At 42.8% G+C, this 27893-nt stretch overlaps 1 protein-coding gene across 1 annotated transcript; it reads right to left on the bottom strand.

Annotated features, from left to right (window-relative positions):
• Positions 1-2044: 2044 nt before the first annotated feature.
• Positions 2045-27893, bottom strand: Vxn (vexin). Its single transcript, XM_026410006.2, has 6 exons — positions 27827-27893; positions 23536-23591; positions 13890-14043; positions 8689-8750; positions 5382-5473; positions 2045-2228 (listed from the first exon to the last, which is right to left on the bottom strand). The coding sequence occupies exons 1-6, from the start codon at positions 27891-27893 to the stop codon at positions 2045-2047; spliced, it is 615 nt and encodes a 204-aa protein (XP_026265791.1).

Raw genomic sequence — 27893 nt, 5'->3', positions numbered from 1 at the left:
GGTCCAGCAAGATCACCTGTTTGTTCCCTAATTTTGTTCTGGACCCCAATTTCTACACTGTGTAAGACATTGGACAGTTCATTGAGATTAGCCCCTTGATGAAAAAGCCCTTGAGCACAAGTTTCCAAATCATGTTTGGGTGCCAGGATCAGATACTGGGAGTCTAGCACAATGGCTGAAGGCAGAGATCAACAAGGTGAAAGCCCAGAAGCCCAGGCCTCTTACCCACCACCACACCTCTGGGAATTTACCTGGAGATACAGAAACAGGAAATTCAAAGAGCACAAAGCAAGATGTTACCACAGTGCAACAGTCAGAAATATCCTTTGAGTCTGAGATGTAGAATGGTCACACTCTAGTTTGTACAAAAGACATAGCAATTTCCAACACAGTCATAGGCTAAATTTTACTACAGAATTTCTGATTTCATTAAATAGGTTGAGCTTTAAACCTCTTAATTAGAAAACAAGCCTTCTGGAGGCAGAGTTCAGGTCACAGATGAGGACTATTCAAGGCCTGTCACTAATCCCCTCCACCGGCAAGGCATCACTCATCCATCACTGACTCTTTCAATTCAGATCCCTTCTCCACACACTCTAGGCAGCCTCTACCAATCCGTTAGCTTTAATGATTGAGACAAAAACTCATTACTAACCCTAGTCCTTCTCTATGTTCTGAACTCTTTCATGTGAAGGAGTATGTATAACACAGGCTTTGAAGCTGGACACCCATGTATGTTAGGTGCCTTCAGAATAATCATTTAACATTTTTGAACTGGCATCTACATATGAAATGGATAAAGCCACCTAATTCGGTTGTTAGAAAGTTTAGGATAATTTCTATAAAGTGCTCAGTATCATGCCTGGCACATAGTAGGTATTTAATAAATGATAATTATTATTACCATTACTATTATGTGATCATTTTAAGGCTACTGATGTTAAAAATGGAATTGGTGATGACATTTCCATTGACATAATATTATATATTAGGTTAAACCATATGGATATTCAATTGTTTTTGACCAATAGAAATGGCAATGTCCCCTGGTTCAGTCCAATATGCAGTGGTCTAATTCATTCAGATCCCTTACATGTTCTAACTTTATCAGACTCTTTGCTTCATGGTTGTCCCCAGAGACACGTGCCTATCATTTAAAAAGTTCCTCGAATCAGTTGCTAGAGTAAGCACAGCAGAGAAACTGCTGAGAGAATTGGAGGATCTGGTGAAAGATCCCACCACCTCATATGTCTATTCACATAACCTGGGGAGGCCTTGATTTCCCCATCTGTAGAGTGGGAATCGTTTTTTTCCCCCCCAACTGGGGCTTTGTGATAAGAAGAGATAACGGATGGGAAAGCACTTTCAAAAGTTACAATCATTGGACCAAAGCAAAGTATTATTAATTCTACTAGATTATGCCACTTAAGAAAACATTAACATTTAATTTTACTATTTTTTCTATAGAAAAAAACTGCACATAAAAGAACAGAGAAGTCATGCAATCATGCCAAATGACCATCAGAAATGATTTTGATGATACTGTCAGGTAGATATTAGAAGTATTAAGTAGATACATACATAGTGCTTTGTCCTTAGAATTTGTACCTCATCAAGGTGAAATAAACATGAAATGGGAAGAGTGAGAACCATGGGGTTTACAAACCCCTCAAAGGTCAAGCTTTTACATTCATGCCAGAAATTATACATTTTGGAAAAACCCACGAGGAAGACAGAGGGATTGCCTTTGTTCTCCCCTGTAGATTTTTAAAATGGGCTGGCAAAGTTTGCTTTTGGTATAGTTATGCCTAAAGATAGGGATATAAACTTTATGACCTCCCAAAGTAACTTTCAGACCCACAGTTTGATTTTGCCTTCAAGGGACCGTTCCTTTCCCACACCAAGCTGGGTGATTGGCCAGTGAGGGAGGATGATGTTTGGACCAGCTACTAGCACAGGTGAGTGTGGCTCAGTCCCAATCCTCAAGTTTTCTTCTCTGTCCTGTGAACCTCGGCCAATGCAAGGCACCTGGGAAGGGTCACCTCTAGTCAGCCTCGAAGGCGCTGTTGGTGGCTCCCACGTATTCAGACTTCTTCTTGTGCCTGGTCCACATTTTCCGGAGGATGCCAGGGACACCGCAGGAGGCACTGCCTGTCAGTGGCAGGGAAGCCTCTGCACCCTGGGGGAGAGTTGGATACTCTTCCATCATCTTCTTGAGATGTCTGGATCTAAAGAAAAGCCAGGGGTGGGTAAGGTAATCACTTCACTGAACCAGACACTCTCCTCCTCTGCTTCTCCATCCTGTGATTAGGCTCTGCAGAGCTGAAGGGTTTTGGGGGGGAGACCCACAAGAAAATATCCCCTATGGGGAGGCTCCTATAGGGTATGGGGAGGACATGACTCTGGCACAGTGAGTCATGGGATCTCATGTTCTGCTCCTGTCCCCATCTTTGGGGCCTGACCTTGTAAAACCTCCATTTTCCCATCCTTCCCACCTCCACATGAGAAATCTTGAGAAAAGGGCAAATTCCCCAAAGCATCAGCCACTGAAAGAGTGTTTGCCTCGGGGTTGAATCCTACTTTCCACTTACTAGGGGACTCAGGCAAGTGACTTAACCTTTATCAGCCTGCTTCCTCCTATGCAAAGTGGGGATAATTTCACCTAATTCCTAGGGCATTTGTGGAGAGGAAAATGAGGTAATTAAGCATCCCTGTGCATGCATGTTGTAGACCTTCAATAAATGTGCATCTCCTGAGGTGTTCCTTTTAGGCAAAAAATAGAAGTCTTTTCAACACTGAGGTCCAGGAATGAGAATAACTGAGTTGACAGAAAGAGTCATTTGAGAACCCTTTGTATGCAGCTATGTGGACCTGAAAATTGACCTCTGTTAAGGCACAGTGAAGTTTGTGCTGGTCTACTCTAACTTAGCTGTCAATAACAGCTATCACCACTTAGAAGGATTTGTAAACAAGAATGTAATACAAGCCAAATGATGATTTTTTTAAACTTTTCTCCAGTTAAGACCCAATACATTGAATGACACATAGCTTTCATTTTTTTTTTTTAAACTAAGGATTGAATCCATGGTACTCTACCACTGAGTCACACCCTCAGCCCTTTTTATTTATTTATTTATTTTTATTTTGAGACAGGGTCTCACAAAATTGTGGGGGCTGGCCTCAAACTTGTGATCTTTCTGCCTCATCCTCCCAACTTGCTGGGATTACAGGCGTGTACCTGGCTATGATTTGGCTTTTATAATTTATATTTAAATATGGGTTGTTTCCTCCCAAAAATCATGTTAAAATTTAATCCCCATTATTAGACATTAAGACACTTCTCAGAAGAGGATATACAATCAATCAACAAGCATATGAAAAAATGTTCAACATCTCTAGCAATTAGAGAAATGCAAACCAAAACTACTCTAACATTTCATCTCACTCCAGTCAGAATGGCAGCTATTATGAAGACAAACAACAAGTGTTGGCGAGGATGTGTGGGGGAAAAGGCACTCTCATACACTGCTGGTGGGACTGCAAATTGGTGCAGCCAATCTGGAAAACAGTATGGAGATTCCTTGGAAACCCTGGAATGGAACTATCATTTGACCCGGCTAGCCAATTCCTCAGTTTATACCCAAAGGACTTAATAACAGCATACTACAGGGACACAGCCACATCAATGTTTATAGCAGCCCAATTCACAATAGCTAAATTGTGGAACCAACCCAGATGCCCTTCAGTAGATGAATGGATAGGGAAACTTCGAATAGTGTGAAAATACTTGGTGTACAACCAGTGACTTGAAAAATTGTGCTCTATATGTGTAATATGAAATGAATTACATTCTACCATCATGTATAACAAACTAGAATAAATAATTTAATAAAAAAAGCACAAGGAATAAAAGACATTAAGAGATGGGGTAGGCAATACTTTTTTTTTGTATTTTATTTTATTTTATTTTTTTTTATTTACCCCGTATACAGCTTGCAGAATCACATCAGTTACACTTCATTGCTTTACATATTGATAAACTCATGTCTGTTGTATTCTGCTGCCTTTCCTATCCTTTACTATCCCCCCTCCCCTCCCCTCCCCTCCCCTCTTCTCTCTTGGGGTAGGCAATACTTTAAAGAGGTAATTAGGGCTCTGCCTTCAGGATTAATTCACTCGTGCAATTAATGGGTTATCTCTGGATTAGGTGTGCCAGAAAAACAATTTGATGGGCTGGGGTTGTAGCTCAGTGGAAAAGCGCTTGCCTAGTATTTGTGAGGCACTGGGTTCAATTCTCAGCACCACATACAAATAAGTAAAATAAAGGTCCATCAGCAACTAAAAAAATATTAAAAAAAAAATTTGGCTAGGTCTCTTCTACATTCCCTATCTCTAGCCATATGATATCTTATTGCCAGGGTCTCTGCCAGCCAAAAGGCCATCAGAGGCAGCCCCTTGACCTTGGCTAGTGCCATGAACCAAATGGCTATTTTCTTTATAACTTAACCAGTCTGCAATATTGTGTTATTAGTAGCAATAATAATAATAATAATTAATGGACTAAGACAATATTTTCACACGTGGTCTTTTGGATGTGTGCTGAACACTTTCCCAAGAACATGGCTTCCCAACTACTGGTTGAACTTTCTTGAACAATGTTAACAGCAGTTTGAGCTAAACTCTCAGCACATGATTTCATTCAGCTCTCACAATAAGCACTCTGGATGGGTATTCCTGTCTTTCCTGTTTTTCTGCTTGTTTTTAAATAGATGAGGGTGTACAGGGCAGAATAACTTGCCTGAAGTTGGAGTGGGTGGAACTGCTAGGCTAGAAAGCAGATGAATTGCAGATTCTTGCTGTCTTCATGCATTGAAGGCAGTGAGGAGGCATTGAGGAATAGCCACTCCTATTACCCTAGCTGCTGGCTCTGGATTAGAGTTAACAGGAGCACTGGGGTTATAGTTTGGTTTGAAACCACAGTATTTTATACATTTCTTTACCTGTGGGCAGGGGCCCCTAAATGAATTCATGAGGCATTTCTGACATCATTGGGTAAACAGGAGGTTCTGAGTATGGCTTGCAATTACATTCATCTAATTAACCAAAAACCCTCCCAAGTGACAATTCTTTAAGCCTAAAGACTGGTGTTAATGAAGTGGAAACCATGAAAAACATTTCGGCTTAATCTCAGGGAAACAGTTGATGAGGCGCTACCCAGACCCAGGATTATGTCCCTCATTACAAGGTAATCTACAGCTGGCATGGGTTTTGTTTTAGTATTTTGAGAGTCTGAAAACCAGGCCACCTGTTACTCTCCTGCACAAGACCAAGACTGGGTGGGGAGCCCTGCACCTGGCAGGGCTGGAAGGCACCGTACTTACCCTCTCCCCAGAACAGCTCCGTTCTCTGAGCCTGTGGCTGCCACCTCTGCTGCAGCCGGAGATTTCACTGAGATCCGGGCCACTGGAGGAATCTGTGTTGTGAGGAAAGGAGAGGGAATTGAGTAGTATCCATGTTCCACCCTGGGAACTACCACCTACCTGGGCAATAGCTGTCTTTTTACCCTTGTCCAGTATTAGCCCTAAAAAGCCTTGTGATAACTGAGCTGGGCTCTACCTCTAAAGTCTGATTCAGCAGATCTGATGGGTGCCTGAGCATCAGCATTGCAAACAGTCTCCCAGATGCTACTGGTCCTGGGATCCCACTTTCAGAACCACTGGCCTAGAGATACTTGAGTGTCTCTCAATTGAGTGCCGCTCAGTCTTACACGAGAGCTGTCACCCTCCCACCAACATCATCTGTGTCGGTTGTCAAGTCCTTCAGATTCTGGCTTGGAACAAGCTGCCTACACTACAGTCAGCCTCTCCAATTGCTCTGCTACAGCCTCCAAGGGACAGTTACCTCAGATCTCCTGGTTTGTGGATCAGACCTTCCCTACATCCTGGAATTGCCATGACTTTCCACAGCAGGGCAGACTGAGGCCAACTCTGAAGCCGTTTCTGGAAGGTTCCACAACACTGGATTCAACCCTATCTATGGCAGCTCAGCCTTCTGCTATTCCCCATGTGTCATTAGATCCACTTCCTGTTCCAGCAGGAGTGGACCTGCATTCCTTAACGCTATTCACAGCTCTGTATCTTTTCCTTCACTCTCTGGATCAAGGTCTCATCTCTGCCTGTCCTTCAAGGCAACTTTTCCCAGGAAGCCTTCCTTCAGCCTGGTGGACCAAGCAGCTCTTTCTCTGTCTCCAACTCTCCAGAGCACTATCTGTGTGACACACTATGGCATCCCACCCACTCTGGTTTTAAGATTCTCTATTTGCTTCATATATTTGTCCAGTCTCTTAGTCTATAGAAAGATTGACAGGTGAGTGGCAGAGTCTGGGACTTAACCTATTTGGTTAGCCCCTCTCAGCCCTTCTACAGGAGGTGGTAAGGACTCAAGGAGCATGTACTGAATTGAAAATTAACTGATGGCCTAACCAGAGCTAAGTCCAGAGGTTGCTTGTCAAAGGACACACATTATGCTTTGTTCTTCCACCCCAAGCCAGATCAAAGGCTTCAAGTCATCACATTCCTGAAATCACTGGGAAATTCCAGGTCAAGGGCACTGCTGTTTGCCACCTCCTTCTCGCCTGAGCTGGCCAAAGGTTGTAGGCAGAGTTACTGTGCCACCTTGTGGTCCCTCCCAAGCACATCCTCCGCTTGGTGCCAGTGGCCCTGCGAATGTTCACCCACCGCTCCTTAGCTTTGGAGGAAAGGCCCTCGTTCACACTCCTTTCCCCCTCTTTCCTTGTCCCATCTCACCCAGTGCATGTCTATATTGAATCAGATTGAATTGTGTGGGTTCTGGATTGCTCTCCTGCCCTAGGGTAATGAACTGTGGGACTCAGCCTCACTGTTTCCAGGCCTGTAGGAAATGCTGCCTCTTCCTCCTCTTCATCACTATCACCTCATACCTATCACTACCCTATACCACCCCGGCTCCCTCTGGCCAGTTATTGCAGCTGCTTCTCTGCCAAGGGTGCTGTCTGAGCCTACCCGAAGGCCTGGGGGCAGGTAATCCAAGGTCATGAGCTACTCACTTTTCCCTTAACCTTGATCCAGCTCAGCCAAGGGTAGCTGTTCTGTCACAACCTAAGGCATCAACTGCCTGGTCACCCCACTTTCCCCTGAGTTTAAGTTTGGAGAAGCCCTCCAGCAACCTGACAACAACTTTCCCCTCCTCTCCTTTGTGTGGTTTTCCTAGTACACTGATGACTTAAATCAGATCCCTGGATTAGGTATCCTGCCCAGACCAAGAGCCGTGTACCCACATCTCTGTCCAATTTGTTCCATAGAGAGGAGGGGCTGGCCAGACAACCTCTGGGGTCTCTTTCTCACATTGTACCATCTATACATCTTGGGAGCTGACACTGAAAGGGCCTGGGGTGCCAGATCTGACCTCAACTCCAGTCACTGCTGACCCTGCAAAACCAGAGGGAACCCAACATTCAAGCCCAGAAGGTGACATAGGAGAAGAGATAGATGTGGAGATGTACCACCTGATTCCCGTTCAAGGAAGGACAGAGGGTGAATATGAAGGCTCTTGGCTTCTTTAAGTGTGCCTCAGCTGCAAAGGGTCACCTTGCCCAAGGGGCAACCCACATGCTATGCTGAGGTGGAGGGAAGAGGGGCCATAAAAGCTTGACCATTTTGGCTCAATTCAGATTGACCTGGTTGGGGAATACTTATCCTAGAGTTCCCGGACAGGAGATGTTGGATTTGCATCATGGTTCAGCCACTCCCTCCACTAAACCCTGCCTCCTTACACCTGTTACTCATTCCTAATATGCATCTTGCACTTCAAACTCCAAATCCCAGAGTGTGCTTTGAGAGAACTTGACCTTTAGCAGATGCCTCAGAAGTCTCTATACTGAGATGGCTGGTTGTTGTGGGCTGTTTCTTTCACACTGAAGCCTAAACCCCAATGGGATGATATGGGAAGGTGGAGAGTATGAGGGGTGATCAGGCTTACATGAAATCATCAGGGTAGAGTGCTGTCGGAGGGATTAGAACCCTTATAAGAAGAAAAGGAGATTCCAGAGATCTGTCTCCAAACACAGAGGAAAGGCTGTGTGAGCACATAGCCAGAAGGCAGCCATCTTTACTCTGGGAAGAGAGCCCTCACCACAACCTGAATCTGCTGACACCTGATCTTGGATTTCCCAGCCTCCAGAAATGTGAGGAAGAGTTGTTTCAGCCCCCAAGTCCATGCTATTTTGTTATAGCAATGCAAACTGACTAAGACACTAAGGTTTTGTGTTTTTTGTGGTGTTTGAGAATCTTACATCTCTTTACCCCTCTTGCTGCACCTGCCACTTAGCTATGTTCATCTGGTGGGGCTTATGCTAAAAACCAGTTTCCGTCCCCCCACCCCCATATAAGAGCTGTCTGCTGGGTCACAGCTTCTGATTCCCTAAGAACTGAATTTCTTGATGAAAAGAGAAGCAGTCAGTGATGTGCCACAGGCACACAAACCAAAGTCAATTAATAGCCTTTAGGAGCAAAGACCGAAATTCCGCTTTTCTAATAATCCTCAGGCCTGGGCAAAGGACACTCAGTCTCTCTTCATGGCTCAGGAGAAACAGAGATAGTGATAAGTTTAAAGCACAGCAACTCTAACTAACCAGGCTTATTTTTTACTTACCAGCGATTTTCCATATGCTCGATTCCCACACAGATTGGATGCTTTGGGTTCAGAAATCCCCACTGCAAAGATGAACAGAGAAGATATTACTCAGTGGTACTCAAAGTTCTGCCTCCCCCTGGTTCTGCATCAATTATTTTTTTTTAGCCAATCAATCACAGAAGGGAATTTCTCAAGCAGCAAAACCAGAGAATAAGGTCGGGTTATGATCCCTGCATCCCTGATACTCTTCTGGAGGTGGGGGACATGGGCTGGAACTAAGATCTACATACCATCCAGGTGTCAATGAAGGCCCATCAATTGTAACAATCATATCACTTGGTGGGGGATGCTGGTAGCTGGGGGAGGGGTGCATGTGTGGAGGGGGGAGGGGTGCATGTGTGGAGGCGGGAGGGGGACATATGGGAAATCTGTCACCTTCCGCTGAATTTTGCTATGAACCTAAAACTGTTCTAAAAAAAAATAGTCAGTTTCTGAAAACCACACATGTGGAAGCACTTGGCACTATGTCTGACTGCAGAAAGTGGTCAGAAAATGTGCCCTCAGCTCCTCCTTCTTTTCTAAGGCCTCACCTCAGGTCACAAGAGGGTAGAGATGATCAGGTCTGTATACCTGGGATCAATTTGGTAACCTGGAACTTCTGGACACCTCTCTAGAAATGAGCAAGAGAAGTTGCATCTGCAGTAGGAAGTTCAGCCCATTTGGTGGAAGAACTGGAGTTCACTGGTTCAGAATTCTGAGATATTGGCTACATAAGATGAATGTGCAGAGAATCTTCTAATACGCTTATTCTAGATGCCCTAATCTACTTGTAATTTCTACCAAGCCTGCAACAGCTGCTTCTTTTTTCCTCTTTCTTCTTCTTTTGCATTATTGGGGATTAACCTGGTGGCACTTACTATTCTACTAAGCTACATTCCCCAGCCTTTTAAATTTTATTTTGAGAGAGGGTCACCAAGTTGCTGAGGACCTTGCTAAGTTGCCGAGGCTGGCCGCAACATAGCAATCCTCCTTCCTGAGCTTCCTGAGTAACTATAAATTTTAGATGATCATGTTGTTGCTTGGAATTCTCAGAACGACCAATTCTTTAATTATTTTTATTTCATTTTGCCTAAACAAACTCTACAGAATTCTTATTTATTTATTTTGCTGTTCTAGAGATCAAACCAGGCCTTATGTACCTAAGCAATCACTCTATCACTAAGCTACACCCCCAGCCCCAACTCTACGAAACTTAATTGATCTAAGGGGGTTACCTTTTAACATTACTGATATCAAACTTAACGAATGGTGCATGTCTATTAATAACAGGAGCTCATAGCTTTGTCTCTGTATGCCAGGCACTGTGCTGAGCATAAATCATGAATACAATGAGCCCTCCATAGTCACAGGTTCTTCATCTGTGGATTCAAACACCTATAGATTGAAAACACTTTTTTTTTCTGTACTGACTATAAATAGATCCCCCCCCCTTTCTTTCAGGGATTGAAGGGACGCTTAACTATTGAGCTACATCCTCAGCCCATTTTATTTATTTATTTATTTTTTGAAACAGAATCTTGCTAAGTTGCTTAGGGCCTTACTAAGTTGCTGAGGCTGACTTCAAACTTGTGATCCTCCTGCCTCAGCCTCCTGAACTGCTGGGATTACAGTGGCCAGCAGAGTAGACTTAATTTCTTGTCATTCCCTATAACATATAGTAAAGCAACTTACATAGCACTTATATTATTAAAAGTAATCTAGAGATGATTTAAAGTATGCTGGAGGAGTATAGGTTATCTGCAAATATGACACCACTTTATATAAGTGGCTTGAGCATCTGTGGATGTTGGCATCCAAGGTGAATGGACCTCAAAATTGATGCCTCATGGATACCAAGGGACAACTGTATCTCATTTAATCCTTACTGCAACACTAAGACACAAATATGATAGTTTGCATTTTCTAGTTGAGCAAACTGAAACTAGAGAGATCCATAACCATTCTAAGGAAGTCATTATGGAGTAGTCAAGAGATCTCTTTGGTGGTCCTGCAGGCCTAGGGGAGGCTTGGCCAAAGGGCCCAGCCTGGTAGGAGGAGATGGCATTTTTTTGTTTTGTTTTGTTTTAGGTGCACACAATATTTTTATTTTATTTTTATGTGGTGCTGAGGGTTGAACCCAGTGCCTCCCATGTGCTAGGCGAGTGCTCTGCCTGGAGCTACAACCCCCACCCAGAGATGGCATTTTCCAGGTGGGGAGAGACAGGAAAGGTAAGCCATAGAGCGAGAAGTGCCAGTGAAAGTCCAGAGAGGCGGAATATGAGAAGTGTCACAGAATTACACTGCGGCTCAGTCTATCTACCTAACTGATAGAAAGGTGGGGACAGGAGTGTCACTAGAGGTGGACTGGGAGAGGCCAGGTTGGTCTAGAGGGAAGGAGGGAGGTGCTTAAAGCACAAGGATGATGAGGGCAGATTTCTGCTCCAGGAGGACCACGCTGGTAGCCTTGTAGAGGGAGGGGGACGATATTTTGAGGCCCCTCACGGACAGTGTTCTCCACATACTTGAGATTCAGGGAATCTCATCCTGCACCTTGAGGTAAGTACAACAGGGCAAGATGAGACCTACCTAGTAGTTGACAGGGTTTGTGTTCAGCGTATAAAGGAGTGGGGCAGAACAAGAGGGTGTTAAGGACCTCTCTGGCTCCAGACTTGCTGGCATGATGAATAGCAGCTCCTGCTGAGAAAGCAGCTTTCCACTTGTCTAAACAAGTTGGTTCTGAGATACTCTGGATTATCTCATTCAGTCCCACAGACAGCTGATTTTTCCAGTCCTGGGAGGTGAGAACTATCTCTTTTCCAAGCACCTGAGGTCTCAAGCTGAGAGCTCCCTGCCTAGTCTTCTGACTTCAGAGTCCTTGAGGTTCCCAAGCCTCCTCAAAGCATCTCTCTCCCAAGTAAAAAGGCCACAGCATCTAAGAGCCTTCTCCTATGGCTCAGACAAAAAAGCAAGTCCCTAGATCCAAGATCCTCAGAGATATACAGCTAAGTCCCTAGATCCAAGATCCTCAGAGATATACAGCTAAGTCCCTAGATCCAAGATCCTCAGAGATATACAGCTAAGTCCCTAGATCCAAGATCCTCAGAGATATACAGCTTTCTGAGAGGAGGGAGTGAGACTCAACACCTATGGATTGGGGTCTAGCCTTTATTTGAAGGGCATCAGGATATGGCTTTGTCTCAAAAAAGCTCCCTCCTTTCCATCCTTTCTGGAATCTATCAGACTGGGGGCTGAAGGAATTGAATCAATGCCCAGTTCAATCTCCTTTTTTTTTTTTTACATCTGACTAGCACATCCCTGCATGAGCTGACTGTCACGTGCTGGGCAGATTCTTTCCATTCCATCACGGGGTGCTCTTGTCTTTCAAGACTGACTCGGACAGTCCAAGCTGATACAAATTACTTAGAAAGGTATTGAAAGTGACTAAAACTAGATGGTGGGGGAGACATTATTCCCTGAGGGAAGGGACACTAGCTAGGGAATCCAGAGACCTGAGATTTCACCTTGGCTATGGCAAATAAGCAGTGTGACCTTGGGTAAGTCAAACAACTTCTATGGTTTCAGTTTCTTCTTCTATAAATTGGTAGAGGGGCAGCTGCAGTAAATCAGAGGTTCTCTGCCTCTAGCATGCACAAGAATCGTGTGTGCACATGTGTGCGCACACGCATTAAAACACAGATTGATGTGTCATAACCTGGAGGTTTCTGATTCCATAAAATTTTCATTTCCAACAAACTTCCAGCTCCTGCTCTTGCTCCCAGGGCCCACTTGGAAAACCATTGCATTAGATCATCTCTAAATCCTTGCTATTCAATCTGTTGTCTCTGGAGCAGCACCATCAACATTATAGAGAGTGTTAGAAACATAAAATCTCTGAGCCCACCTAGTTCTCCTAAATTAGAATCCTGCATAAAAACAAGACTCCCAGGTGATTCTTTTGCACACTAATTTTTGAGAAGCATGGCTCTTGAATTTCACTTCAATTTGGTAGCAAATAGAAATATTCTGCCTCTTTTTCTCTTTCCACACACATGCATCCACCCACTCACCTATACATAGACACAGAGAAAAATTTTATCATCTCCTCTTAATTTGCAAGGCAGATTGTGGTTTTCCTAATGCCTTCACTTCACATACATATACATATATACAATCACTTAACGGGAGCTCAATTTGAGTGTTTTTATACATAGAGTTATAAGGGCAGGATCAGGTTCTTAGTGACCAAAGAAACTTTAGAGGTCTAGCCTAGCACCCAACCAGGGAAAATAAAACAAAACAACAAGACAAAACAAGAGGGGCAGCATGAGTGGATGGGAAGAGAAGATGGGTGAAGGGACACTTTCAAGGGAGTCTTATTGAAGTTCTTATAAAATATAACATTGTTAATGCACAAAAGTTTTGAGAAGGACCCCCTGAACTTTCTACTTAGAATTTTTGGAATTAAAATATGAATAACTTCAAGTTGTAGGCATAACAGAAATATCCTAAACCTGCTAAAAATTAAAGGCTAAATGTCATCATAGACTTGAGTGGGCCACAGGCAGAATCCTATTTCACTGTTTGGGTGTAAGATATTTAAAAAAAAAAAAAAAAAAAAAAAAAAACCAACCCACCAAGGTAAGATTGTTAAGTTTCCAGTTTCCAAAACAGATTTGCCCCTAAATTCTTTTTATAGATTAAGTCAAATTTGGTAAATTGGCAAACACACACACACACACACGGGTTAAGTAAATAATGTGAGCTTCCTTCACTTCTTCACGCTTCATGGGTCAAGATTTTCATGTCCCTGAGCGTAATGATTTGCATCCCCTGCGTATAGCACTGCTCCCTGGGGAGCAAGATGGTAGACAAGAGCAACTTCATTAGGTGCACACGCAGAAGCCAGTGTTTTATAGGCAGGTGTTATGAAGGGCAGCTGTGGGTGAGGCCTGAGAGCAGGTGCTTTCCTAGTGGAAACAGCATTTGTGTGGGAAAGGAGCAGGTGTTGGCTCACCTGGCGCCCCACGCCCAAGGTGCTCTGCTCACCTGGCCTGCCTGAGGCTGCCAGAGGAACACATGGTCCTTTGGAAAACACCAGGCAGGACGCATAGGCGTGCAACCTGCTCTATGGAGGTCACTGCGCGAAGCGCGGTTTAGGAACAGGGCTGGGACTCACTTACCAGGTCTGGCGGGAGTTTTGGTGGGATGCGCCCCTGGAGGCCTAGTGTTCTGCAGCCGGCCGAACCTGCGGCCATCAACTGCATCCCGACGGTCGCTGCGGTGAGGCAGCAGCTCCAGTGGCCGGGGAGTGTAGAGGTCCGACTCGATCACCACCTGCCGGGCGGAAAAGGGACAGTCAGCTTATTCCTCTCTGGGCTCAAGACCTGCAGCCCTAGCACTGGAGCTTTGCAAGATGGACCCTGTATGGAAAAGGATTTTTGCAGACTTCCTCATTCCAGTGCATGCTAGGAGCAGCAAGAAAGATTGGGTACAAAACTTGACTTCAGACTGTCAAATAGTGTCATGGTGCAAGAAAGTGAGGGTTCTCCAGGTCCCTCTACAGTTGCGTGCCTGGGCCATCAGGACAGCTGCTCCACAGCCAGAGGTGTTTTGATAATAGGACAGGCTATTTGAAGGGAAGATGGTCTGGAAACCAGGGTCTTATGGTCTTTGTAGCTAAGTGGCCAACATCCTTGTTTATGCAGAGGAAAGGTTTTTGGATGCTCTAGAGGAAGGAAGAACTAGGAAGAGACTTGAGGCCCAACTGATTCTCAGGTTTTAAAAAAGAAAACAAGCAAGCAAACAAAAATTGCTGGCAAAACAGGAGCGTTAACATAAGCCTGTAATCCCAAAGACTCTGGAGGCTAAGGAAGGAGGATCACAAGTTTAAGGCCAGCCTTAGCAATTTATTAAGGCACTATCTCAAAATAAAAAGGGCTGTGGGATGTAGCTCAGCGGTAGAGTGCCCCTGGGTTCCATCCAAGAAAAAAAAATTGTGTCATTACTGAACATATACAGTCTTTTTTTCTTGTTATTCCCTAAATAATAAGTAGAACGACTTTTTACGTAGCATTTCATTGTTTTATGTGACAAGTAATTTACAGATGCTTTAGAGTATAGGGAGCTTATGGAGCATGAAAATACTACATCATTTCACATAAGGAACTTGAATATTGTAAATTTTGGGTACCCCAGGGGGTACCCATACTGAGGATACCAAAGGACAAATATAGTTAAGACATTGAAATAATTTACTTGTAAAAACCAGAGACAAATAATAGCAGCCATTTTATCTTAATATGGAGAGTCATGAAGGGAGTCTTAGAGTCTGGGCTCAGATCCTGCATATTTTATCCATATCCAGGACACTGGGGTCATTCATTCTGAATGTCCTCACTCCTTGAACCTCATTAGAACCTCCAATATTCTGCAGCTTTGCTGAGGTCTGCATTCACCCATTCACTTGCTTCTTCCATCCACAGCTGTCCTGCAAGGGCACGGTCTGTACCAGATCTTGGACTCACTGTGCATTTGTGAGTAAGGCAGACAGTTTCATCTCTTTATAGTCTAGCCTCTGGCAGATCCCCTTCGGTTGTCCACACATAAACAATTCTGTTGCTTTTGGGGGATGCTGAAGCAAAAATGAATAGCTTTTTAAAAATATGAGAATAGGGTAACATTTAAACTCAGTGGAGAAAAATTAAATCTTTAATATTATTGGAATAAATATCAGACCTTTAGGGAAAATAGATCTCTGTTCATTTCTGGAAATGAATACCAGCAGATCAAAACCATATATTAAACAGCAACTAACACTAGGGTAGAATATAGCTCAATATAACATTTGTTACATATAATGGAGAATTACCTCTATGTTCATAGAAGTCCTAAAAATCAATTAGATTTGGAAGATATAGAAAAATGAGGCAAAGGTATGATCTGGTAATTGAAAGTAGAAATATAAATGGTCAATAAGCATGAAAAGATACAGAACACCATTAATAATTAAATGTAAATTAAGACAATAATTATTTTTCCCCTGCTATCAGATTATTAATGAAGATTAAAAACTCCATTTGGGGTCAGGCCAACCTGAGTTCATACTTCAATTCTGACACTTTATAATTATGTGGAAAGGGGATATTAGTGCTGACCCTTGCTGAACTGAGGCATAGTAAAAGCCCATCATTAGTAGGATTTTTAGTAGCACATTTTGCTCTTTTTTTCATGCCATATATTTATCAACAGCACTGAGAGTGGTTTTAAGTCTTCTGAAGGCCAGATTTTTATGTCACCCACAGAGGAAAATAAGAGAAGCTGTCACTCTTTGCTTTACTTTACCACAAATAGTCTTTTGCTTAAAAAAAAAAAAAATGGACGTAGCTCACATTTGGTCTTAAATGGGTTATTCAATCATCTTGGGTCCATTTTGGGACCCAGACTCTCTCATTCTGTGCCTTGGAAAAAGCTGAAGAAAATTCAGGAGCATTTAGGATTCTTCCCTGGCATTGAAAATCCCTTTTATTTTTCCCTTGAGGCAGTGCAGAAAGTGGTGATCGCGTTGGGTTTCCAGCAAGCCTGCAGTGCAGCTGAGGGTGGCACTAGTTCCCTGGGCCAGCTCATGTGTGTGTGTGTCAGTGCAGTGGTGAGTGCACCACACTCACATTCTGTGTGAGCTGCTCATCTCCACTCTCCTTCCTTCCTTGTAGCACTGATCTCTGCCATGATGTTACCCAGGATCTGGAATTTCCTGGATTAATGGTGGTGGTTCTGAGCCCTATCCCCTGGACACGTGTACTGTGTGGCATCAGGAACCCCTGGAAATGTAAATCTCCAGGACAGAATGAGGATCAGTTGTCCACACGCAAACAGTGCTGTTGCTTTTACGGGATGATGAAGCAAAAATGAATGAATTAAAAAAAAAAAAAATATGAGAACAAGGTAGCATTTCAATGCAGTGGAGAAAAATTAAATCTTTAATATTATTGTAATACGTTGGCACTGTCAGGGCTCTTCACTGTCAACCATTCATGACAGGGGTGCCTGATTTTATTTCCACACGCCCAGCATTCCTCTGGGAGGAGGAGTGAGGACCTGGGTGGTGTTTTCACACCCATCCTGTAGAAGGAGAAAGTGAGGCAGGATGGGAAAGCCTGGGGAGTCTATGAGAAGACTTTCCACTGCTTTCCGTTATTTCCTCCTTTGAAGGGGAGGCAAATGTTCCCTTGCAGGAACAAGAAATACCACTTTCCCATCCCTTTCCTGCACAGTGAGGTGGGAGAACAGGAGGAGAGAGAGAAAAGGAGCATAAGCTGCTCACCCAGCAGCATTGAGGAAGTTTCCTGGGGTGGAGGTGAGACCAGCAACTTCCCAGGTCAGCACTTAGGGCCAAGCGCCTCTTTAAGGTATCTTCTCCAGCCCCTCCCCCAAGTGCCAATAGCAATCTCCTGACAGCCTGGTTCATGTTCTGGTCTATAGCACTTAGTCTGGGCTTGTTACTGGTGATCTTAGAACAAAGTGGCCTGAGAGCAGGCTCTTTAGTACCCTGAGAATAAGGGTAAGATTGGAGAGGTAGGGTGGGATTGACAGATATCAATGGGGAAGAAAGAGAAGGGGAAAGGGCTTAATGCTAGAATTTTCCTTTCCTAGGTCATTAAAATGCTTACTGAAATTTAGGGGAATATATTGGAGCCACAAGCATTACTATAATAAACGGATGCCTCCCTGCTGATCTTGGAGAGGTCAGAAATAGAAAGAGCAAAGATGCAGGCTAACCCAGAAGCCTCAGGATTCATTTCCTCCTCTGACATCTGAGATGGACACTTCTGCTTATCTGCCAGCCTGGAGAGCCGGTATGGAGTTAGAAAGACAGTCAATACCTAGATAGTGGAGATTCATCATGATTTGGGGTTGAAAAGATCCACAGAAATGTTCTAATCCAATTCTCTGATTTTATACAGAGGAAAAATGAGGCCAAGATGGGTTATGTGCCTTACCAAGGTCACAGGGCTGTAAGGAAACAGAGCCAATGTGAACCATGGTTTCATGCCTCCTAAGTGAATGCTCTGCCTAAACCCACACAAGTGCCTACATCCAGATAAGAATTTTCAAGTGTAATTGATTACTCAGTGCATTTAAAAAAAATCAGGAGCTCACCGCACAAGTCCCTCCCCCACAAGCTTGAAATCTGGGGACAATGTAACATTTGCAATCTCCTTTTTCCATCTTTCCTGATGACAGCCATTCTGCTCACTGTGAAGAGGCTGTGAATCACAGAGGAAGTGGCTCCATCATGCCAAAAGGCTTAACTGAACCATTCCTTTGTATAAGCCTATTCCCTGGAGCTACTCCTGAGACATCCCTGGACATCAGTATGATAAAGTAGCCAAAGAATCAAAAAGAGGAAGAACGGAGGAAGGAAGGTAGGAGGGAGGAATAAAAGAAGACAGATATACAGGCAGACAAACAGACACAGATCAGACTGTCTTCCTAGACATGTGACTGTGCCCTAGATTTAGGGAAAGATGTAACTCAAGAAGAGTCAGAGAAGAAGGAAGCCCTGGCGTTAAGATAAGTCAGAGAGGAAATAGATATTTGCCCAAGGGGTGGGAGGAGATACAAACAAGAATTCCCAGCCAAAGAAAGTTGTAGATATTGATTGGTAGGGTTGCAAAATAAGATGAATTTTCCCAGGCAAGATAATCAATCAGAATTGCTCCCAGACCACCAAATTGGAGCAGACAAAAAGGACTCAAGAGGAAAAATAGGACCAAGAGCCAGTTGGTTGGGGAAATGAGACCAGAGACAGTTCTTTCCTCTTGGGACTCACTATCCCCACCTGTAAAAGATGGAGGTGGAGGTGGAATAAGAGGCCTGTTTCTTTTAATTTGCCTGTGCTGTGTGACTGGGGATTGGATTTTAAAAGCAGAGGAGGGATTGGGCAACTGTTAGGGGGAAATTAGAGATTCAGAGGAGAACTCAGAGGCAGAGGGCATCACTGAGCCGCCTGCCCTGAGGGAGAATGAATATTTGAAAACAAGAAGCTTCTCCATCCAAAGACCAAAAGATCTGTGAAATTGCCTTAAGGTCTAAATTACCTTCAAACATTTCTTTCCCTTTCCATTTTGGGCAGTACCTCACCCACTGTTTCTAGAAGATCAGAAGAACTTTCCTTCTAGACTTTGGGAGCATGAAATAGATAGAATCTTGTGCCCTACAGTCAAATTTTCTACCTGTTAAAAGCCCTTCTTTTTCTTTCTTAAAAAACAAAAAACATTTATTTTTTAGTTTTTAGGTGGACACAATATATTTTTCTTTTGGACAAAGTATCTTATTTTTATTTTTATGTGTTGATGAAGATCGACCCCAATGCCTCATGCATGTTAGGCAAGCGCTCTACCCCTGAGCCACAACCCCAGCCCTCTCTTTCTTAATGTGTAAAATATTTTCAAAGTCTTTACAAAAAGGCATGCAATTGACCTGAAAAATAAAAAGTTGTTAGGCACTCGGCAACGGCTATAATTTGTTTTCAACATTCATACTCTCTGGCCCAGCATTTCCATAGCTATAAATTTGTCTTAAAAACATTTTGAAGAAAAAACACTTAACAGAAGAAGAAATACAAATGGTCAACAAATATATGAAAAAATGTTCAACATCACTAGCAATTAGAGAAATGCAAATTAGAACTACACTGAGATTTCATCTCACTCTAATCAGAATGGCAATCATCAAGAATACAAGTGGTGGGAGTGCTGGGGTTTGTGGCTCAGAGGTAGAGCGCTCGCCTAGCACGTGTGAGACCCTGGGTTCCATCCTCAGCACCACATAAAAATAAAGAAATAAATAAAGGTATGTGTACAACCAAAAAATAATTTTTTTAGAAAAAGAATACAAGTAGCAATAAATGTTGGTGAGGATGTAGGGGAAAAGATAACACTCATACATTGCTGGTGGGACTTCATATTGGTGCAATTATTCTGGAAAGCAGTACGGATATTACTTAGAAAACTTGGAATGGAACCACCATTTGACCCAGTTATCTCACTCCTCTGCATATACCCAAAGGACTTAAAATTGAAAAACCAGCCTCTACCTCAGAGCAAAGCCTGTCCAAGGAAGGGACATGACCTTAGTCCTTGGAAAAACCCACAGAGCACTCCTAGGCACATTCCCACCCTGCTAAGTTGTTTATCTACAGGAGAGATCTGCTGCCCAGGTGTCCCTGACTCAGTCAGGCTAGGTGGGGATCCATAGCAGCCCCCTAGCAGCCACCAATCAGCATGAGACAGGGAAATACCTGGGATGCCAGATGACCCTCCCAGTATTTTATGGTGGTTGATAACAAGTTGGGAAACCATGTAGTTCACACCCCTCTTGGCTTAAACCAATCAATTCAAATGAATACCCCTTTTGTACTGACCAATCACCCCTACCCAACTTGTTCCCGCCAGTGAATGTGCTAATCATGTTTTAGAGTTGTTATTTGATTTTCTCGCGGTGTGTGATGATTTGCTAAGAGATGCTATGATGTATGTGAAGTCCCTGCCCTCTCCAAAGAATGTATAAAACTGCTGCAAACCCTGGGCTCGGGGCCTCTCAGTGTCACCAGTTGCTGTGTGTGCGTGCAGAGGACCGAGCTAGTTCGAAATAAACACCTCTTTGCTGCTTACATCGATCTTGGGTCTCTGGTAGTCTTTGGGGGTCCTGAATTCCAGCATAACAAAATCAGCATGTAACAGGGGTTCACTTGATGCTTTGAGTATATCCCTTGTGGCTTTGAAACTTACATGTCTTTTTTTTTTTCCTCCCAACCTTCTTCTCCCTGATCTTCTTTTCCCTAATCTTCTCCTCCCTGATCTTCTTTACCCTAACCTTCTCCTTCCTGATCTCTCCTCCCTAATCTCATTTTCTCTGAATTACCTCTTTAAAAAAAAAAAAAAAACAACCCTATTCCTGTTGATGGACAGAATCATAGCCTTTGGGACAGGAATCCCTTGTGTTTCTCCTTTGCTAGCAAAGCAATAAACTATCTTTTTCCTTTTTCTCAAAACTTGTGTCCTCATGATTGGATTGGCATCGGGGACAAGGACCGAGCTTTCAGCAACAAGCATACTATAGTGAAACAGCCACAGCAATGTTCTTAGCAGCTCAATTCACAATAACTAAGCTGTGGAATCAATCCAGGTGCCCTTCAACAAGGCAATGGATAAAGAAAATGTGATACCTATACACAATGGAATATTATTCAGCCACAAAGAAGAATGAAATTATGGCATTTGCCAGTAAATGGATGAAAGTGGAGACTACCATGCTAAGTGAAATAAGCCAATCTCAAAAAACCAAAGACCAAATGTTTTCTCTGACATACAGATGCTGATTCACAAAGTGGGAGGGGAAGAGTGGAGGTCACTGGATTGGACAGGGGGAATGGGGGAGAAGGGAAGGTGCATGGGAATAGGAAAGACAGTAGAATGAACCAGACATAACTTTCCTATGTTCATGTATGAATACACGACCAGTGTAACTCCACATCATGTAGAACCACAAGAATGGGAAGTTATACTCCATGTATGTATGTGTATATATATATATATATATCAAAATGCATTCTACTGTCATGTATAACTAAAAAGAACAAATAAAAATTTTTTAAAAAACATTTTGAAGATAAATAAATAAAAAAATTTCCAGTAATATTTCTTGTGGCATTTTCTTTTTTTTACAACATTTTTTTTAGTTGTCAATGGACCTTTTATTTATTTATATGTGGTGCTGAGACTTGAACCCAGTGCCTCACACATGCTAGGTAAGTGCTCTGCCACTGAGCCACCACCCCAGCCCCTTGTGGCATTTTCTTAATAGAAAAAATGGAGGAATGCTATTTATGGATGACATGGTCAAATAATGAAACTAAAAGCATCCAGATTTGGTTTGGTAAATTCATTTTATACATTGGAATACTCTGTAGTCACTAAGAATGGGTAGATCTGCTTTTTTTGTTGTTGTTGTTTTTGGTACTGGGGCGCTAAACCACTGAGCCACATCCCCAGCCTTTTTTTTTTTGTATTTTATTTAGAGACTTAGCACCTTGCTAAGTTGCTGAGGCTAGCTTTGGACTCCTGATCCTCCTGCCTCAACCTCCTGAGCCACTGGGATTACAGACATGTGCCACAGGACCTGGTTGATCTGCAGGTTATTAATTGGCATGGAAAGATGTTCAAGATCGCTTGTTAAATGAAATAAAAAATCAATTTGCAAAACAATATATTATCAGATGATAAAGTATAATTATAATATATGGGAAAATGTCCCTTAAAAAACGACCAATGCTTACTGAATGTGTCAGTCTCCGAACTCAACATTTTATACATATTAAGTCACTTGCTCCTTTCCATGGTTCTTGAGATATGTATGCTTATTATCCCCACTTTAATGCTAGCAACTTGTTCAAGGTCACATAACTAGAGATTGATAGAACTGGGATATATATTTTTTTTAACCCAGGGAATGAACCCAGAGGCGCTTAACCACTAAGTCACATCCCCAGCCCTTTTTATTTTTATTTTTTAAAATTTTGAGATAAGGTATCACAAAGTTGCTGAGGGCCTCACCAAGTTGCTGAGGCTAGCTTTGAAATTTCAATCTTCCTGCTTCAGCCTCCAAGCCTTTGGGATTACAGGCATGCACTACCACGCCTGTTTTAGAACTGGGATTTAAAACTGGGCAATCTGACTCTAAAGTTCACATATCTAACCATTATGTTCTATAGCGTCTCAGGATTTTGTGATCCTATATTTTATATCTTTGTAATGTTTGACATTTTATAATGGTCACATACTGCTTTTTAAAATTAAAAGCATTATATTTAAAGTAAGACCTGATATCATTCCCAGTACTTAATTTTTTTTTTCTGAATAGAGAATAGGCTTTGAAAATTTGACATACTTAATAAACCAAAATAGTATTTTATGAAAAATTCTGATAGAAATAGAAACTCTAGAATAACTAAGTAGCAATTAGTTTCCCTCTTAAAGTACAAAGGTATATGGATAGTTTTTACACAAAGAAATGGATATAAAAATGAAAAACACATAACATTATTGGGCTCTAAAGAGGTGTAAACTAATTTCAAGTTACTACATATACATATTAGAGAAGCAAGGCATTATAAAAAATGAAAGCCAATGGTGGTGAAGTTGGAGGTAAATGGAAAGCGTTGCTAGAAGCCCAAAAGTTGTTCAGGATTTCTGGAAGGATGTGGCAAAACTATAAGCAGAAGTCATATTTCAAAAACACAAATCCCTGCATCTAGTGCAATATCTTTCACATTGTAGAAATGCAAATTTTTGATGAACGTGTGCAGGTATATTTGTATGCATGTTCTTGGGATGGAACTTTACTCGTTAATGCTACTTTGAGATCTATGCACCAAGGAATTAATCCAAAAGAATCGTATGTTTCACAGGTAAGTTCATTGCTGTGCTATTTCTAATAGTGATAAATGGAACTGTAATGCCAGCAATAGGAGAACCCTTAGGTCAGGGATGCTATGTCCGTGCCATGGACTCGTTTTTTAACCAAGAACAAAATGTGCATGTAAAGCAGGGTTTACACTTTGTGTCTGGAGAAAACAGAGCAGGGGAGTCCACTTCAGGGCTGTTTAGTGTCTGATTGACATTTGTCAGTTACTCAGCTAAGTGGAGGACAGAATGCAGCACACGGGACATAGAACACTCCTGTTGTTGACAGCAGAGGGGTAAAGAAGCCGGCATTGCTTTTGTAATGAAAGGCAGCCAAAGAGGATCAAAACTAAAGTTTCCTTACATTCTTGGTCAAGAGGTGTTGAGAGCTTTTGACTCTTCTCCTGGATGGACTGGTCACTGCAAAGAGAGATTTAAAAAAAAGTTTTAGAGCATGACCCTAAAAACATTGAGGCGGTTTGGATTCAGAACAGGGTTATAGAGGAGGGGATGGGAAAAGGCAAGGTTCCATTCAATTTAAGATATTACTTGGCTTGACTACACCAAAGTTTACTGTAGCATTGTTCACAACAGCTAAAAGTTGGAACTCAACTCAAATGCTCAGCTAGCTCATCAACAGATGAATGGATAAACAATTTGTGGTATAGCCATACAATGGAATATTATTCAGCCTTGAAAAGGAATGAAATTCTGAAATGTGCTACATATGACTCTTGAAAAGTGCTGGGTGAAATGAATGAGACACAAAAGGATAAATACTGTTATTGTTCCCTTACACAAGGTACCTAGAGTAGTCTAATTCACAGAGGTATAAAGTAGAATGGAAGTTACAAGGAACTGGGAGAATGGGGAAAATGATGAGTTATGTTTAGTGAGAACATGGTTTTCAGTTTAGGACAATGAAAATTTTCTGAAGATAGATGGCAATGAAGGTCATACAACACTGAATGTATATAATGCTACTGAACAACACCCTTAGAATGGTTAAAGTGATAAATTCTGTGACATGTATATTTTACCACAATTTTTAAAAAAAGTTTAAAGAAATCAATTAACCATAAAAATTTATGTTAATTTGTTGGGAAAAAAGTGTGAATTTTATTGGAAATGGAGACATCGAGGCATCTATTTTCTACATTACTGCTAGGGCAATTTACTGGAACTGAAATCCTACCACGTCCCTATCTTGCTTAGAACTGAAACGACTTGGACTTCTTATCACATATCCGTTAAGTGACATATGAGTGCTATCCTTGTTATCTTCTGCAAAGCCCTTACAGCCTGCAGCCTGCAGGACAGTGTGCTGGTTAATGGCCCAGGCTCCAGATTCCCTCCACTTGGGTGTGAATTTGAACTTGGCCACTTGCCAGTTGTGTGATAGGCAAATTACTCACCCTCTGGAAGCCTCACTATTCTCATGTGTAAGATAGGAAATAATCATGTCAGGAATAACAATGGCATCTAATTCAGAATGTTCTGTCAAGGATTGAACTGAACTTCATAAACCCTTGCCCAGACCTGGCAAAGAGCAAGTTCCCACAAATTAGTGGTGATTATTAGGACTTTGTCACCATGATAAGGACAGGTGGTAGGTCAATGTCTGGAGAGTGTAGCATTCTGCTAGACATTAAGCTTCTCCCAAAACTTCCCCATTTCCCCCTGCTCTTTCCTGATTCCCCTCACCTCTCCCTCCCTATTGTTGCTTATCCCCAAAATAATTGTTTTTGAAGCCACAGTACTGTCCCACCCAGAAATGAATCCACTCTGGTGTAGCTCAGGAAGTAACTTCTGGTGCAACTTCTTAGTAAAACCACAACCTTTATCTTTTGTATTTACTGTGAATTGTGTCTGTAAAAAATCTTTTCCTTAAAGGGCTCTCTTTTTTGTCTACAAAGTGATCATACACACATGCTCTCAGTTACAGATCTGGCCCATGTCCTGTGTCTTTAAAATACTTTAGAAACACCACAGCATTTTCTAGTGCTGTATTTTGTGAGGTATCAAGACGGATCAGTTTTTGAATATGTAGATATTAGACCAAGCCCAACATGTGTGTCTTGGAAAAAGGAATGTAATACGTGGTAGAAGTAATATTGGCTCACATGGAGATGATTCGTACTCTTCAATAACTCCACTGTAGGGATGGGGATCCTGAGGGCACTGAGGGGCCACTCGGTTAATGGTGGAACAAAGCCCACCTTTGTAACCACTAGGCTGCACTGCCCAACTTATGCCTGGCAAGTTTGGGTTATTGCACATTGATAATCATGGCTGATCCATGGCCTTTGCGAAAGGGCCCATCTGGGAGGGCGACTCCTGTTAGGTAAAGTCAAGACAACTTTCATTTCTGCAGTTAGGACAGGTTGTGAGGAAGGGTCACAACCTCTCTCATCAGCAGTGACTCAAGGTCGTTGGTACCAGCTTCCTTCACCCAGAGCCTTCTGCTTGAAGGCATTGAGAAGCCACAGGAGGCAGAGAAGTGGAAGGGGGGTGGGGAGGGACTCCCATTTATGATCCCAGTGGAAAACTGCAAATATACTCCTTTTCTAGAGAGGAGCTTTCTGAGCTGTGAAATGTCTGTGAATACGGATGAGTACTGGGTTTAGTACTGGGAAGCGGTCATGAATGAAAAGGCAAGGAAGGAATACAGCACTAAATATTTATCTTTGAATACATTCATTGCTCCACTTACAGTAAAAATAGAAATCACTTTGTAAGTGATGTATTCACCGGTACTTAGTACATGTCAGTTACTGTTCTAGACACTTGATATATTAACTCATTTATTCCCCATGCTAATAATCCTGGGAGCTAGAGCTCTGTTGCTCACTTTTACAGAAGTGGAAACTCAGAGAGGTCAAGTAGCTTAGTCAAGATCACATAGCACAGAAGTGGCAGCAGTCTCTTAACCACTCTGTCACTGACTTTTTCTCCCTTTTAACAATTTTTAATTACATTATTTAAAACATTTTCATCTTTGCTTCCAATTTGCTTTCTCCTCATAAAAAAAAGTAAAATTTAGAGGAAAATTTAGGTTCCCTTTCTAAACATCTCACGATTCTACTTCTCCCTTTCCTCATGGCTACAGAGATCACCAATTTTATCTATATCTTTCAGGTTTGTTTTCATACTTTTCTCCAGATATGTATCCAGAAACAATATTTTGTATTTCCAAATTTACAGAAATGCTCTCATTCATGTATAATTTCTCAACCTGCTTCTTTCACCTCCTTACTCAACATGCATTTATGGGGCTAGTGGCAGAGCTCAGTGACAGAATGCTTGCCTAGCGGGCTGCCTCCCCAGCGTCACAAAAGATAAAATAAAATTATTCATTTATGTCCATCCCTACGTAAATCTATTTCTTTTTCTTTCTTTTTTTTTTTTTTTTTGTGGACCACTGTGGAGAATTCCATATTTTGATGGCACCACGTTATCCATTCCCCTTTTCATGGACATTTAGGTTATTCTCCATTTTTATCCTCTTAGTTCGGATGCCACTGTGAGCATTCACAAGTGAGAGTACCCCTGGGCTTTTTACCCTAAAATGGAACTGCTGGGTCAGAGGGTCAGCTTTGACTTTCAGAATCTGCGGAGAAAATTTCAACTCCTACACGTGGGCAGATTCCCAGATCTTTATTCCTGTCTCTCAGTCTCTGTCTCTCTGGAAGTAGATATCTCAGGCTTGATTTGTTCTGTGGGCTGTCTCTTTGTGGCCAGGCTGAGGCTCGCCCTTCCCCCCACCCCTGAGCCCTGGCCCTGTCGGAGGCTGATACAGGAGGAAGAAGAGGAAGAAAGGAATAGTTTGAATGAGGTCTCACACTACCAGCAAACATCCAGCCCTCTTCATTCACGTCTGACAATGAGACCGGGGCTGAGCCTGAGCCAGGGGCTCTCTGGGGCAGATCAGGGTCTGCAGGGACAGAGCAGAGGCGATAGGACAGTGGGCCTCCTGCTTTGGAGGGGTGAGGGAGCTGCCTAGGAGGGACCTTCTGGATCCACTGAGCTCACACAAAGCCCTTCCCGGGACTTAATGCTGATAAAGGGCCCATAAGGCCATGCACCTTTGGGCATGCAGGGCCAGGTCGGGTTAGGCAGGGTGACCCCGGGGGTTCTGCGGGAGGCCAGCATGGGGTCCGGGCACTATTCAACTGCTTGGCTGGACTTCAGATCGCCGCTGCTGGGAGCCTTTGATGGCATAGTTAGAAATCGTACTTTTGAGCCAGCTGGGTTCTCTTTTCGGAAGCCAGTTGCTCCCTGGAGAAGATGAACCTGTCTAACTGTCCTGGGAATTTGGTTTTCGTACCTGTTTCCTTCACAATGACTGGCTGTCACTTCCACCCCGCCTGTTGGGGTGCCGGCACTGAGTGCCTGCGAAACGGGTATGGAACAGCCCTCCTGTCCCTCCCCCTTGATAGAGGATTGTTTGTCAATGATTGATGTTTATCCTTGTGTCTCCTTTTAACAAGGAAAAAGAAAAAAAAAAAAAAACCCAATACCATCCAAACCGAGGACCCGTCATCCGACCTCAGGGCCCCGAGGGTCCCCCGTAGTGAAACAGCACGTGAGGGTCCTCACCCTCCCGCATCAGACGCCACGCTGAGCGAGGGACAGTCAAGGGCAATTGTACTCACCCTTGGAAGGAATCACGGTGGTGAAAACTTCTATATTTTCATCGCTGCAGCTGTAGATCTGATGCAT

Source organism: Urocitellus parryii, chromosome 7 (assembly GCF_045843805.1).
Source record: "Urocitellus parryii isolate mUroPar1 chromosome 7, mUroPar1.hap1, whole genome shotgun sequence".
NCBI classification, from domain to species: Eukaryota; Metazoa; Chordata; class Mammalia; order Rodentia; family Sciuridae; genus Urocitellus; species Urocitellus parryii.
Note: the sequence above shows the minus strand (reverse complement) of the source record. Positions and strands in the feature narration are given on the sequence as shown.

Bases quoted from the DNA above. Each gene is read 5' to 3' on its own strand.
- Vxn (XM_026410006.2), bottom strand. From the start codon at position 27,893: ATGCATCAGATCTACAGCTGCAGCGATGAAAATATAGAAGTTTTCACC. The intron at 23,592-27,826 runs GTGAGTACAATT...CTCTCTTTGCAG, and splicing joins CACCGTGATTCCTTCCAAGG to TGACCAGTCCATCCAGGAGA. The intron at 5,474-8,688 runs GTAAGTAAAAAA...CTCACAACACAG, and splicing joins GAGCATATGGAAAATCGCTG to ATTCCTCCAGTGGCCCGGAT.